We start from the raw sequence: 16,483 nt of genomic DNA on the forward strand, positions 1-16,483 counted from the left end.
TCCCTGACATGCATGGAAGGCAGCAAAAAGACCACAATTTGTTGTCATTGTTTTACCTCCATCCCTGCCCCCTTTCCGTGCATTCTCACAAAAATCATGCGCTGTGCGTGCATGAACACTCCACAGAGAAAAACGAAGGAAAAAGAAGACGCGCATTTCCGTGGGAATTTCGATAGGCGAGCGAATCGGGGGATGGCTTCGCGTGCACCTTGGCCGCAGTAATCCATCCTCGTGACCTGCGTGACCGGGTGACGCGCGCGCGCGCGCCCACAGCGGGGCACACGGACCCGTTTAGCGTAGGGAAGCGCTGCGCGCGCAGCGCCTGACAGCTGGCCATGCATGCGACGCTGCGGCACTCATCACCCGAAAACGCAGCCATCCATCACAGGTCTCACGGTAGCGGTCACCGTGGGGCCGAGCGACAAGCGCTCCACCGGATTAAACGCTGGGCCAGACAAGGAGGACGATGATATGCTTTCGTTTTCAATGACTAGCAAGCGTCATAAATACGTTCCCACCGTTGGTTTTCTCCTAAATTTTCTTCAGCCTTCAACTACGCTCGGTGACGATCTGTACCAAAGGGGAGATATTCTTGAAGTATAGCCGAAGTCGTCCCAGATGGGAGTTGGAAACAAGTACGAGGAACAATAACGACGAGAAACTGCAGACTAATACATACTATACCTATACAAAGCCTGGACTACTTCTAGTGCATGGAATGTATGCGTGCTGCGCCTTGCTGTGCTGTCAGGCACGCGCACGAAACGTTGTGTATGCATGGCAGCACAACACATAGAAGGCCACGCGTTCTATCCAGTTTGCCTTCCCCTTCGTCTACTACTTCTTCGTCTTCACCGCCATCCAAGCTTACCTGTACAGCACCAATAACGTATACTCCTATACCTGCACGACCTCACATGGCTAAATGTGGCTGTGTATACAGTGTACGGCTCTAAAGACATGGATGCTCTTATTGTTACCGGGCGAGTATAGAACTAGATTGGCATACAGCTACTTGTTCCTGATTGTCTTCTTGCAAGTACGCCTGGATAACAATCTATGTTAGTTACGTGCCCGTGCGAGTACGGATGGACAAAAATCTGAGAACACGCGGTAAGGTATCGATGTAGAGTTGTAATGCGGTCCATGCATTAAAGTTTTCCGTGCCATCCTTAGAACGCGAGTGTAGAATTAAGCATGAAATGCTTATCGTTAAATTATTTTTATACACTTTTTTTTTTCGCGTCGCTGAATAGAAATAACGCGTAGTTCCCATTCATACGGTCTCGTTGAAGCTCTCGGACAATGGTGTATGTTCGTATGGTATGTGGAGTTTAACGCCCCGTATCTGTATGTGAGCTGCATGACATACGCCGCAGGGGAGTTAATTTGAAGTTAACTTCCCGGATTAATAATCCGGGCTAATTTCGATCACCCAGGGCTCTTTAGCGTGCGTTGATGCCGCTTAGCAGACAGGCATTTTTGCAGTTCGCCGCCATTGAAATGCGGCCGCCGCCACTCAGCATGGTGGGTCTTGGTGAGTTTCAGCGCTGATAGGACAGACGATGTGCCATGCGCGAAGCTGGCTATAAATGACGGAGGTGATTATCGGCTTTTTTCTCACTTTCGTTTTAGTGCAAGTTTAAGTTTGAGTCAAAATTAGCCGCCATTGAGAAGGAAATAGGGGCAAGAGTCAAGGGTTTGAAAACTAAAAAAGAAGAAAATATACATAAGTCAAGTAAACAGCGATACAGGCTTTTGAACAAGCAGTGATTTATTTGACTCCATGTTTACTTCATTAACATATGCACTTTTTAAAGATGATATGTCTAGAATGTGGAGAATCAAGGCAGATATCCAGCAAAGCGGAAAGTTGGGCAAGTTGGATAACGTTCATGATGTAAAAAATAGCGCACAGGGAACACACGGGACGGAAAGTAAACGACGCAGACAAGCGCTAATTCAACTCTGTCTGCGCTTGTCTGCGTCGTTTACTTTCCGTCCCGTGTGTTCCCTGTGCGCTATTTTTTACATCATGAAGGCAGATATCGTCAGTTCGACAGGAGCCCCAAAAGCCTTAAAACACATTGGACGCATTACACTCATTCATCTTACTTAAAGATAGGCAGGAGAGGAGCACAGTAGTATACGATCGATGAAAACAAATTTAAAGGTTTTTAAACTGAAGTGGCCCAGATAAGAAGCAGATATAACCGGTTTGACTTCATGATGTTTAAAAACCAAATAAAATATACTTTGCAGCCTTAATTACTTTCCAAAATGTGACCAGAGCGCCAGAGTTGAATTTATCTCCCAAAATGTGAACAGAGCGCCAGAGTTGGATCATTGCAACGGGAGCAGGGTACTTTACTAAGGTATTAAGCTGGCCTATTTCTGGGTTCTATCTGTGCGTTCCTTCAGCCTCCTTGCGCACAAGCGCAGCATTTATCATAGGATAAGCAGAATCGCTTTCAGTTTGTAAGACGTCGTGGCAGCATGCACTAACTAGCCGTAAAAGTACTACACGCTGCTGCCTGATGCGGGCGCATTCACTGCGCGTGCAGATATGAGCAGGCTCAGTCTACGTGGGTTGGAGCGGTGTGTTGCGGGAAAAATAAAAGGGAAAATTAACGGAACTGCTGTTTTGGGTCACGATGCTCTGACTTTCACCGCTCGTATATCTATGTATGGCGTTGCTTGCGTTCAAGAACAGAAATTTCTATTTGCTTCGTACAAGGCCACTGGGGCGCTCTGGACAAGCGTGCTCACCTCTGTACATGTGTACTATTCCGTCATCGTGACAAATAAGTTGGAGACTATTCTACAACAACGCGATTCGCGGTTCAGCGTGAGATGCTGGTATCGCACAAGTGCACTGCGATCAGCGCACCTCGTCTCTTAACGACTTCCGTCACGTGATCTCATTATACTCGCAGAAAGAATGTATTCGAAACCATGCGGGTATGAACTGAGTATCTTCTGGGTCCTGATTCACCGTGCTGCCATGAATCTCTCAGTACACAACTACGGGAAGGTGGGGCAGCCTAATGAGCGGACAGAGCTCTGAGGAACAGCGGAACGGTAAATATTACAGTGAATTTAAGGAGCCGAGTAAGAAATAATAGACGTAAACAAATAGCCTAAAAAAACCTAGTCGTAAGGATTGTGAGGGACGAGGGAGGGGCAGCTTAAGGGGGTAGGGGAACTAACTAGCCTAGACCTATTTGCCCCCGCTAGCCACTGCCATTGCCAGCACTGACGACTCCGCAGCGGTGAACGGTGTAGCAAGACGCGTGTCATGGTTGCAGCCATTGTCGTGCGATGGCGCCACGCGTGATCGGCGGCACGCGGCCGGATCCGGAAGCGCGCTTTGGCACGTGACATCCACGGGCACTCCCAGCTAGCCGTGTTGCCGCCGAGTCATAGAGCAGCGGCATCGCGTGCGCCTAATTACGAACAGTGCGCGTCGCATGACGAATGAACCCGGCCAGCGCGGTGCCCCCACCCTCTGCCTTTTTTTTTTCTTTTTGGCAGGCGCCTGCGCTGCTACCGCCGTTTTGCGCTTTCGGATGAACCAGTCCCTTTCTGCCTGGCTCTGTTGCGTGCCATAGTCTCGTGAATGGGGTGCGTCTCCAAGCGAAATGCACGGTTCGGCGCACTTTACACTGATGCTCTTTTCAGGCGATGCCATTTTTTCGGAAAGTGATTATTATTATTTTTTTTTTTTGCTTGGATTCGGGCATTCAGACATGTTTCATTCTTTTTAATGAACTCACGCCGACCGGGTATGCGCAATCTATCCCCTTCTCTCTCTTTTGGACAGGGTATGCACAATCTCTCCCCTTCTCTCTCTTTTGGACAGGGTATGCGCAATCTCTCCTCTTCTCTCTCTTTTGGACAGGGTATGCGCAATCTCTCCCCTTCTCTCTCTTTTGGACAGGGTATGCGCAATCTCTCCCCTTCTCTCTCTTTTGGACAGGGTATGCGCAATCTCTCCCCTTCTCTCTCTTTTGGACATAGTCTTTCACTGGCGTGGTGACATGGTGTCATCACTAGGTTCGGGTTATGAGGGCACAGGCACATAGTGAAAAAGTGCCAGCATGGAAAATATTTAAGGCTTGAGAATAGTACGAATTCGGCACGAAGCTGTAGGAATCACTTTCAGTCCTGAGATGCAGCTCTGTGTCGTTGCGCTTAAACCAAACAACATGCAGCCTGCAACACCGGCAAGAGTTGTCGGATTTACATGCCAGACATCCAGCACTTACGACTTTCGGCCCAGAGGAGGGCATCAGATAATTTTCGACCATGTGGAACTCTTCAAGGCGCACTGCAGTCTCAGAGCGTTCGCAGTTTTCCTCCATCGAAACGCGTTTCCGTGGCTGGGAGCGAACGCACGGTCGTGTGTTCGCATAACACCATACCCACACGGCCGCCGTGCCGAGACCTTAGTATAGGCAGATAACCTCAAATCTCAGTAAGTGCCAATGGCGTTTGTGACCGCCTGTAAACATTAGACGTCGTGATGTGTGCTGAAAATTACGTGCCTCGTAATCATTTGCGTCTGAAGGCTGCGCATTTGCAGATCAAGGCTACATGTGTTCTCTGGCAAAACGGAAGCATATTAATTTATTTGTTGGAGTAATGCTTCGAAATAGACATAGTCATTTTACCATTGCCCCAGAACTTTCCCGCAAGTTGCGCGCGGCTCGCACAAAAAGGCGTCTGGACTCCCTGCAGAGTGTTGTCAAGCTTATATAAAAAGAACATCAACGCTCTGCACGAAGGTTCCAATAGTGCGCAGTTGCAGACACACGTCTTGACCAAGACAGCGTATTTTTTAAATGCGCTTTATTTTTAAATTAACAAATTAATTACGTAATTTTTTAACGGTGAACATTTCGCGCAACATTTGTACACCGTATCGTACGCTTGTCATGAGCCGATCAACAAGTGGAAAATTTGCTTTGAACAGAACGTACGCACGCTTCCAAAGAGTTCTAACCTGCGACAATGCTTGCAGAAGAGCGGAAGTGCGCCGCCACACCAGAGATGGCTCTCATGGTGACGTAACAGAAAGGCTGATTGCCTTTCCGCTCCATAACCGCCACTAAAGGAACCCCGCTAGAGGCTCCATGAAACTGCTCTTAGGAAGGAAGAAATTGGCCGTGCAAGTGCTGTCCTCAACGGAAGAACCGGGGATTGGACGTTGCTGAGGATTTACGAGCCTCCTGGCTGTTCGAAACATCGCTGGACGTTGGTCGCTACGCGTGCGTTTCTCGGAACCTTCCGCCGCACTGGCTAAGAGGTTATGGCGCTCGGCAGCTGACCCGAAAGACGCGGGTTCGAACCCGGCCGCGGCGGTCGAATTTCTATAGGGGCGAACGAAATTCTAGAGGCCCGTGTACTGTGCGATGCCAGTGCACGATAAAGGACCCAAGGTGGTCGAAATTTCTTCAGCCTTTCACTACGGCGTCCCTCATAGCCTGAGTCGCCTTGGGGCGTTAAAGGGAGACTGAAGCACTTTTTTTGAAAATCGGGCTGGCAGCGGCATCCTATAGTTTTTCATGCTGTATACTGGAATATCGCATCCAAATAAGGCAAAAAGCAAGCGCGAATTGCCTTTTTTAGCCGAAATATGCGGCCTCTGCCGCGGGGCACGCCGCGCGGCGCGCCGCCGCCCGTGATTGGTCAAGAGAGGTCATGACGTCACTTTGAGGACTGGAGAAGCTGCCGATGCGGATCCGGCGCTGCGTTGAGTGCAGATCGCAGCTTTCCGTGTCGTTGTAAAAGCGAATATGGCGACTATTTTTTTTTACTGACCTCTGAAGAAAAGGATGCTACAGTTTGCACATTCCACGTATCGCCTGAAACCAAAAAAGACACAAGCAAAAAATTCTACGCCTAGCACAAGCATACGCCAGCGTCAAAGACGCGATGCAGACCATGCGTAAAAGGTGCCAGAACAACCTCGGCTCGTATTCTCGGAAAGGAAGGGGTGCGAACAATACTCAAGTCAATTACCACCACCGGACGCCTCCTGGCTCGCCCGGAAAAGCGTCATCCTAAAGAAAAGGCCCAAAGCACTGTGTACAAAAAATCCTGTTCTCGGTACCCGGCGTTGCAGGTTGGGGCAAGAAAGTATTTCAAGGAAACGATGAAGGAGCACAAAGTTGGTGTCAAAATTAGCGAAGCGCAATGGCCAAGCACTGCGAGGCATGTGACCACAAGATAGTGACGCAATCACTGTGCGCTGGAAACCAAGCCAAATACGCGCACAAGGCTGCTGCTTCACTCGTGGCGCGTTCAGCAGATGCCAGAAAATATTAATCGCTGCCTCGGAAACGTTCGCCCATCCTAGATTTGCAGTTTAGGTTCAGTGAAGTAGTTGCGAACTATATGTGTGTTTAAAAGCCAAGCTAGCTGCAACTTGCCCGCTGCCACAACTTGATGAAGAAACCGAGTAAGGTTGCGGTGTTTTTTTTTTGCAAAAACTCGGTTGGCATTCATTTCTCTCATAAATTTGCATCCGAAATCAACGTCGAACGCTTTCATTTTAATTGCTTAGCAGCGATTAAACGAGATGCCGCATATGAAGAGCTTCAATGCTTGCTTGCTTGCTTGCTTGCTTGCTTGAACACGTCGAACCGAGTATAAAATCACTAACCGAGCCTTGCTGAGCACGTCTCAGGTGGTCTGGCCGCACCTAAGCTGAGGAGAGCGACACATGCTTAAGCCTCTATAAGGTTTCTTCAGGGGCTAAGTGAGCATGTTTCTACTTTTAAAAGAGGCGCTTCTTCGGAATGGTGACACGCCTCTCATGCGCGAGAAAATCGAAGGAACTGTGTCATGGTTCAGCCGCGCCTTTTCGACAGAAATCTCCAGAGGTCACATTAGGGACAAATGTAGCCGCTCTTACGAAAGTGCTTCGAGCAGAGTAGGCTTGCTTTGGTCAGCTTGAATTCTTTGTCACAGCAGCGAGCGCTTGCGCTGCGAGCTTTTGATCTTGCTAAAAACAGTGGATCTCGGCCGTATGTGTTCATGGACACGAACGCAGAGTAGTACCTCGTGTTGAATCTGATTCTCAAGGTCGGCTGACACGCTCTGTACGTCACAACGCACGCAGCACGAGAAACAACGCGCGCTGAAAGCTCGCTCGGGTGCGCCGAAGTATCTCCGGTCCTCAACGTGACGTCACGTTGGCCGACATGGACGAGGTTTCCCTCTCCGCTGTTCTCCTCTCCTACGCTCGCGCGGGGCGCGGGAGATTTGAACATCGCGCTTTTAATTGGTGATTGCGCCACTGTTTTAGCCAAAATCGAAAAAATAATTTCACAGATGTGATCGGCAATGACACTACTCCAAAACCCTAAAAAATTAGCTGATTCGAAAAGCGCCTCAGTATCCCTTTAAGCACCAGTAAACCTAAACCTGAACCTCTGAGACCCGATGGATCGCATCGATACAACGTCATATACGCAAAACCACTGATCGATGCATTTGTCTACGCCACGTTCGAGGACAGCATAACACCGGAAAACTGCCTTTTGTCCCCCTCTTGCCCGTTCGTCGATTACTGAAAAGTAGTCATTTGCCACGCCTGTAGCACTGCCCCATAGGGAGCCGAAGGCAAATGCACATCATTGTCGGCACGCTTGCATCATGGCTAGGGAAGAAGTCATTCTAATCGGAACGCAGAGAGAGCACGCGATGGCACGTTGAAAGAGCGAAGCCTGTTATGTTATCCTGCATGGTACCTTTCCTTTTTCCCTCGCAAGCACCTTTTATTTCCTAACAGTTGTGTTTAGAAGCGTCCTTAATCTGTATGCAAAAACAATTACGACAACTATAGGCGCGAAAAAAAAAAGACCTAAAGTGACAGGAGATGACCACATCTGCGTGTCTGGTGAAAAACAGCGCCGCAGTAACTGGAAAATTGCAGCGCAGCAGTAACAAGGACGAGACGAGAAGGACGCAAACACAAGCGCTGCAGTAACCACAAAATAATGCTTTTTGTCAGGCGCAGAGAAAACCAAGCGCACTTAGGCCGCCGCGGTGGCTCAGTGGCTATGGTGCTCGGCTGCTATCCCGAAAGACGCGGGTTCGATCCCGGCTGCGGCGGCTGAATTTCTTTGGAGGAGAAATTCGAGGCCCGTGTACTGTGCGATGTCAGTGCACGTTAAAGAACCCCAGGTGGTCGAAATTTCCGGAGCCCTCCACTACGGCGTCTCTCATAGCCTCAGTCGCTTTGGGACGTTAAACCCCAATAAACCAAACCAAACCAAGCGCACTTAGCGGTTGAATCGTGTCATGTAATGTTGAACAGGCTAATGGGTATCGGCGAGTTTGCTCAGTGTGCTGTGCATAAACAGATTGAATACCACAGCAGCATTAAACAGCATCAAAATAAGCATGCTTTCCACACGTAAAGGGATATATGTCGATGAAATGCAGGCTGCAACATCAGGCCTCTGAATCTTTCCGTGCAGGACGCTGTGTAACACGAAATGGGAAAGCATCCAGCGTAAAGGCAGGTGTGGGGTAGCCGAATGGCAAGAAAATTACGCGTCAAAAAGGCACCTGCGCAGTTCTTGAAATTATTTTTGGTGCCATAGACCAGTATTCCTAGAGGAACGTGAAGAAAGCTTGGACACTCAGTGTTCATGCCCAAGGACTGTTGTGCGGCATGGCTGTCTTCACTGCATTGATTAGAAATACTGCTAAGTAAGCAACTGCTTCTTTCTCAATATACTGGTCTATTTTCGCCCTCGAGAAGCAGGGGAATGAATTATTGAGTCCTACTTCATGATAGTATGCCCCGACTGAACACTTTATGGTGTCTTGGGGAGTAGCGAATGAGGCTACAAAAACACGACAGCATTTGGTGCTCGAAGGAAAAAAAAAAAAGCTTTCTTACAGACTGACGCCTCTAAGTGCCTCTATATTCCCACAGGTAGTTTTCAAACTTTCTGCTCATTTCAATATGTGTGAAAGTAATGCGCGACTACGCGATCTGAAGTCATACGATGGCGATCAGCAAAGCGTCGACCACGTCAGACACGTATGCGTCTCTACGCGACACGGCGAGCTTCTTTTTTTCTGAAGCAATGCTGCAGCGTACGTAGAAACCATGCACATAGCGTAAGATGTCATAATGGCAATGACATCTATTCAATTCTATTCAACTCTATTCAATGTTGGTGTTCGTATGGCTTCAGACCACCGCTAACTGCATCCATGTCGAGACTGGGCCGCTACAAGGCTTTCACTGCGCTGAAGACTAGTGCACGGTTTTTCTATTTGCCTTTCTTGCCTTGCTTCAAGTAACGTGCGCTGTACAGCATGGTGAGCATTGCTTCTGTGCACAGAAGCAATGCCCCTGCAGTTGCTGCGTGATAAACCCTTGCGTGCTAGCGCATGCGTTCGGGGCACTCCGCTCGGTGGCGGCAGCCGACTCACCGTCCTTGGTCAGCCGCAGCGGGTGGCTGTCGGGCGTCGACGCGTAAGCCTTGGCCGCGGCTCGGACCCCTCCGGTGTCGTTGCTTGCAGCCGCGCCGCCGCCACCGCCGCCTGCGAGCCCGCGGCCGGCAAAGCACGTGGTCAGTTGCGTTAGGAACCCGGACACCGCTGTGCTCAGATGACACCAAACTAGCGGAGGATTCTAGCTTAACCATATCATAACAATTCTCCCAGCTATACTCGCTTCCTGAGCGCTTGTAAGTTTGCACCCAGTACACTTATTCTGAACAAAAGGGGTTAAGCAGTCTGTTGGAAATATCTAAACACATGGCTTGATATACCACATGACATTTGAAATGGTGCTTTTAAAACGTATCCAAAGCAAGCGGCTAACTAAATGTAATGAAATCTGAAATGCACTTTCTCTGTTTCTTCAGTGCAATTTTTTTTTTATAATTTCGACAATTTTTTTAAATTCTTGTTGTAGCAGTGACTCTTAGGATGATGTCAGATAGTCTTGTTTTAGTTGGTATAAGGAAGACAAAAGAAAACAGCCAGAAAAATGAAATGCTGTCTACCAGGAGGCATTGTTCTTTGTCTGCTGCCGGTTTAATTATTTCTCCTGCTTCCTTCATTGTATCTGGGATGTTTGCAGTAATATGGTGATTATTTGCCGTGTGTCTGCACTATGTGGCCGAGATTTCGTCTCGCCCTCACCACGGAGAAAGCCGTTTTGCCGAAAAAAATTCTGCTGTTTATGTGTTTTTGCTTACCAACAGCTTGCAATAAAAATTTGGAGGGAAATATAGCTTTTGTACCATCTACAAGCAATAACTTTTTTCTCTGAAGGGGCAAAGATTTTAGAGCCCTAGCTTTTAAGGTGAAGGTTCCTGGACTATGCGTGGTAGTGACTCTCAGCATCAAGCGTCTGCACAATTGTTTTTGAAGAAAGAAAAGGCACGGTAATTGTCTCACTTCTCGGTGGACCCCTCAACCACGCCATGTGGGAAGGAAGAAGGAGGGAGTGGAAGAAGAGAAAAAGAGGCGCAGCACTGGAGGGCTTCGGATAAATTTTGGACCCCTTGAGGTCTTTTAACCTGCGCTACATCACACAGCACATGGACAATTTTTTTCTTTTTTTGCGTTTCGCCTCCGGCTAAACGCGGCCACTGCGGCCGGACTGATCCGACCGGAGAAAGCGTTGTGTTCTACGAGGTACACACTCTTGATTCATAGCGTTATTTGGATCATGGTCCACATAGTGATGGACTGCTACTGCGCCTGTTCTTTCCTTATAGTTGCTAGTAACCCAAAACGCAGACGCGCACTTTGTGGCTTGAACATCCCTCGCTCCTTTAGGCGATCGGACGCAGCCTCCGCAGAGCACGTGCGCTCGTGTCCCGTGGCGGCGCAATACAACCATGAGACCGCTTCAAAGTTGTTTCCTTCGGTCGCTAGGCTATGTGTTATGGCGCTGCCGTCGGCTTGGGAAACTGCACCAAATTCTTCGAGCATTTATCTCCATTGACAATGAGTTCTAACATTTACAACACACGTCACAGAGAAACTTGGTACGTTCCTAAAACACGCACTAACTACGGTCAACAAATGTTACGCCACACACTGCCATCTTTGTTAAACTCATTAGAAACTTAATAACAACGTATCTCTCCTTTTATGGGCTCATTGTGGATTCCTTTTTTATGCGAAGCATACTACTTTAGCTACCACTTCAGCCCTTCACCGTGGTTATGCGCCTCCAAATCACGTGATACATGACGTCACACCACGTGACACGATGACGTCATGACAGTGGAGAAACGGGGGCCCACCTCGCGCCGTCGCTGTAGTTGTGCGCCTCCAAATCACGTGATACATGACGTCACACCACGTGACACGATGACGTCACGACAGTGGAGAAACGGGGGCCCACCTCGCGCCGTCGCTGTGGTTGTGCGCCTCCAAATCACGTGATACATGACGTCACACCACGTGACACGATGACGTCACGACAGTGGAGAAACGGGGGCCCACCTCGCGCCGTCGCTGTGGTTGTGCGCCTCCAAATTACGCGACACGATGATGCTTCGCATTCTCCAGGCTTAACCAAGTTAAGCCTCAGCCATTTTTTTGTTTTGTTTGCTTTGCTGTAGTATACACTGACGCCATGAATGCCTAACCAATTTTCTTTGCTTGTTAGCAACTTATTATTTATGCTTGTGAATTTCGAAGCTATTTTATTTGCATAATTTTATGCTATACGCTTTCTGCTATTTAAATCCTTTCAGCATTCTATCATTGCTTTTTTTTTGCCCGTATGTATTCCTGTTATAGAATGTTCGCTAATGCTTTTTTTTATTTATCCATTATTGTATCTTGACGTTCTCTTTATTGTGCATAGTGCCATTTCTGTAGGGGGTACAGACCCCGTCAAGCCAAATCCATTTGGCTTTTTGTCTGCACTCCCGTCATGTGTACATGTATAGATGCAAATAAACTTGAATTGAGAATGCCTATCAGATGGGAGCGCTGAAGTTTCGCTGCAAGTCACGGAATCGCCATGTGCGGATGAAGCCCGCGTCAGCCGCTCTATGGAACAATGCCGTGCAGATGCTGGGGCGAAAGACGCGGCGCGTAAACGACGGGCCAGGGCTCGCAAGGTGGAAGAGGTGCAAGCGGACCAATGACCGTCGCGTCCATATAAGCGATCACGGATGGAGCAACTGGCCGAGGCCAGAAGTGAGGCGCAAGCGACGCCGAAGGCACGCGCGCTCGACCTCCAAGTTCCCCGTCAAAGATGGCAGCAACGTCAAGTACGGGGGGCTCGCAAAGCAGAAGCCTCTCGTGAAAGATGCCAGGAGCCTCAAGTTCTGGCCCGCCAGGAAGAAGCCGCCATTGAAAGTTGCTTTAACCATAATTACGGTTTCTGCTTTCGCATAAATCGCAAAATCATTATTCCAAATACCAGAAATCCACAAAAGGAAACCAGCTAGCGCTCATCAGCCGCATCACTACAAACATGTGACAGCCATATTTTTTTTAGTAGCCTAAAGTATTGGTTAATGGTTTGGTTTATAAGGGTTTAATGTCCCAAAGCGACTCAGGCTATGAGAGACGCCGTAGTGAAGGGCTTCGGAAATTTCGACCATTTGGGGTTCTTTAGCGTGCACTGACATCGCACAGTACGCGGGTCTCTAGAATTTCGCCTCCATCGAAATTCGGCCGCCGCGGCCGGGATCACACCCGCGGCTTTCGGGTCAGCAGCCGAGCGCCGTAGTATTGGTAAATCAAAGCATTCAAACTTCCAGCTCCTTTATGCAACAAAACAAGCAACTTTTTGTACGGTACAGATTTTTTATATTTTTTGTTTTCCTGTACACGAGCTCAAAGTTATAAATATTTAACACAATTTTTAATGAACGTCTCTATTAAGGAAATGAAATTTCATATGATTGCTCAATATTCCTATTTAAAATTCCTTTGTTACGCACTAGACTCATTTAGATTGATTTCGATGTGCTGCGTGTCACTGTGAATAGCACTTTATTTTCAGGGCAAAATAATTAAATGAACCTGCTAAAAAAAAACAACCTTTTTTTCACGGTAAAGAAAGATAGTCATGCAACAGCGAAAGACGTCTTTCGCGCTGTTCCTTAAATAAGCTTCAATAACTCGCGCGTCTGGCTATAGAAAGGCCATAGTTGAGCACAGGAGAAAATAAAGGATGGGATGAGATATTTTTACAAGCTAGCTCAGTTTCCATATTCCAAGTTTCTCTCAGTCTCCTGGAAATAAAAAAATGCACTTAAGCACTGTAGCGAGGCTGCCTTCCAATGCAGAATAAGTAAAGATCCCCCCCCCCCCCCCCCCTTTTTTTTTAGCGACTAAAAAGAACACCGGGATTCGTCGGCGCTCCAGCATCAGAATACCTCCTCTGAACCCATCGAGCATCGAGGAAAACACGATCGCTAAGCATTCCTCATAGCTTACACGCACCCGATGGCGAAAAAGATGCTTGGCGCGCGTGCGACACACCGCAGGCCGCGTGCCCAGCGCAGCTCGTAACAAGCTCCCCTTCCCAACTCCTCCGCCACGCCGATCCGCACAGGCCAAGCGACGCGTCATGAACTGCTCGGCTCTCAGCGATCTTGCACGGCATGTACCACAAGCCAGCTCGTTTAGCCGACACGCGACACGTTGTCGCCCATGATGCGCGGGCAGCGTATGCCAGGGCCGTATTGTGTGCGCAACAAATAAATTCACTCCGCGTGCGTGACGATAACTCACGCGCCCGAGGGGGGGACAAGAGGCGGGGGAATGGCAAGGAAAAAGAGGAGCAACCCCGACTCCGGGGCTGCGCGGAGAAGAGCGGCAACCAGGGAGGTGGTGCGGGGAAGCTTCCCAAGGCGGAAGAAAGGAGTCCGAAATCATTGCGACCCCAAAGTGCCACACGGCCGATCAGTTTCCAGCGGGAAGAAAAGTCACGCGTGGCAGCGCGCCGGCCGCTCGCGCGCTCCCCCGCGCAGCGATGGCGGGGTCCATTGGCGCGACACTTGGGGCGCACAATCAAGCGCCGTCGACTTCCAGTTGAGTTCCCACGAGACCAGCGCTCCAAGGCAGGACCCCGTAACGAGAGGTCGGCTCCCCCCGACCCCGGAGCGCTGCGTGCATGGTGGCCGCAGCCGCAGGGACGCGCGTAGCGGCAATTACCGCCACCCGCGGGGCGCCGCGCGTCGACGTCGGCGCGAACTGCCCGTCGTCGATGGCAGTTGAATGAGAAGTCGATGGCTACGCTCTTCTGTGGCTATGCGCGGGGTCGAGCGCCGCGCTCTTACAAACTCCGTGGCAGTGAGCGATGACCTCGATCTCTGGTGACGCCCTGGGCTGCCGCGAGCTTCGCTCGGCTCCCGGAGCGAGACTCGTACTCTTCCGGCGTCCCCTGGCTTGTTGCAGGTCAGGCACGTACTTAGCACGACATGCACCTGTGGCCAGCGCGTGGTAGAGTACGCAGTCCGGCAGACAGCTTGATTTCTACAAGACTACCCTTTTCACGGGGCGTGAAGCTTCAGTCACGATTGGGTAATTTTACATCCACACTTTTAAGCAACGTGGAGCCTATGGATAGGAGGAGTGAAAAGAGAAACCGAGTTTCAGTGTACTGAGGGAATCGACGGCATGTCTGCATATAGCGGTAATTTAGTGCCAATGGAGTAAAAACAATATAGGCCAGTGTTGTGTCGTCGCTTCCAGTTTTACTTCAACGCTTGCACGTATTTTTTACTCGGTAGTAAGACTTTTAAGACCACACTTAAAAGCTTGGCGGTAACAGTGTTAAATAACAAGGATTGTTATAAGAGAATTACAAAAGTTAAAATGTTAATGAATAAATATCCTGAACGTTTTTGAAAGTACGATGCCGATGGTGCAAGTGATGACGCCTGTTTGTATTGATGTGCTAAAACAACAGGAGATTCCCTGTTTTGACTTATTTCATTAAAACAGCCCGAGTTTCACTAAAAAAGCAGATATAGTTCCTGAATAACAAAAAAAATGCGGTTTTATATTGTGCTTCTTTACCATCACGCGCATGACGAGCACACGCGTGGTGCTAAAAACACGAGTTTCACAAACAGGAAAATCAAACAAATAAATATCTATATGAAAAAGTGTGCACATAAATAGTGTGCAAAAAGTGCGCAAATAAATATCTATATGAAATAAGTGTGACCATTGTAGCACAGACCAATTGGATTCGTAAAATACCGCTAGGATTACAGTATTATGGTTCCTTGGCATGTTCGTTCGCACGTGCTTACTAAACGTGCCCATTTGTGCATGGTTCCCTTCTCTGGGGGCGCGCGTCATGGAAGACCTGCCAAAGCGCACAGAAATTGTTGTGTTAGCTTGAATTCGCAAATAATTGCTCTTTATACACACGATGGCGCTAAATTATAAGAAGATGTTTACGCTCCTCCATATTTCTGCTATGTACGATGATATGTAGACTAGGTATATGTGCAGTCGACCAAAGTGTATAAAGTAAATGAAGTTTTATGTACAGTAGGGTCCATTGTTAAAGGGAACATGCGATCGCGTGGCCTCCGCGCTTCACGAAGCCCTGCTGCCTAGATGCGGCGAGAATGGGCGGCATTAGGCGGATGCGCGGAAAGACCAGCCGCCATGCTTACTGTGCATGCATCTTGCCGTAAATTCTCGGACGTTCCGGGCGGCAGCGCTTCGCGAAGCACGGAAGCCACGCGATCGCATGTTCCCTTTAACAGTGGACCGTTCTGTACAGTGCATTTCAGCATTAACAAGAATTGAAAGAGAAGACTTGGGACGGGAATTTTTCGTACTTCATTGAAAGGTAAAGCGGGAACGGTGCAGTACCTTGGCAGGATCATTCGTATTACACGCGTCTTTCAAATACGACGAGATGCTATAGGGCATACATGCCCACGGCTAGATTCTATATATACCGCGGTCTCACATGACGTCACGGGCGCCATTTTGGTACACAGCGCCCATCTTTAGCGGTGCTGGCCGGAGCAGGTGACGATAAGCTGATTAGACACGCGCCCGACCTTTTGCCGTTTTATTTTGGTTTTATGGGGTTTAACGTCCCAAAGCGACTCGGGCTATGGGATACGCCGTAGTGGAGGGCTGCGGATAATTTCGACCGCCTGAGGTTTTTTAACGTGCACTGACATCGCACAGTACACTGGCCTCAAGCATTTCGCTTCCATCGAAATGCGACCGCCGCGGCTGGGTTCGAACTCGCGCGTCTTTCGGGTCAGTAGCCGAGCCCGATAACCACTGGGCCACCGCGAGGCGGGTCGGACTTTTCGGTTTAAACCAGAAAAAAGAAAGAAAAACTGACAAAAGTACGCGAAATACAATCATTCACATGCACGCCACAGGTGAGCTGTCTAGTGAGTAGAAATTACACTCAGTCGAAGGAGAAAATTAACAAAGTATGGAAACCGGGGACGCGGTGCGACAGTGTACCGGTGCAATAAGTAGC

General features: G+C 48.9%; 1 protein-coding gene across 2 annotated transcripts in view; it reads right to left on the reverse strand.

Moving 5' to 3' along the window:
* The window catches only part of LOC149352744 (transcriptional regulator Erg-like), a 162,737-nt gene that overhangs the window by 108,449 nt on the left and 37,805 nt on the right, over positions 1–16,483 (reverse strand). For both annotated transcript variants that reach the window (XM_089581973.1, XM_089581974.1), the window contains exon 4: positions 9,460–9,570. In XM_089581973.1, the coding sequence (XP_089438099.1) occupies positions 9,460–9,570 (111 nt within the window). The remainder of the gene's footprint in view (positions 1–9,459; positions 9,571–16,483) is intronic.

The sequence above is a fragment of the Amblyomma mixtum genome, chromosome 3 (assembly GCF_055824585.1).
Source record: "Amblyomma mixtum isolate Tamu chromosome 3, ASM5582458v1, whole genome shotgun sequence".
NCBI classification, from domain to species: Eukaryota; Metazoa; Arthropoda; class Arachnida; order Ixodida; family Ixodidae; genus Amblyomma; species Amblyomma mixtum.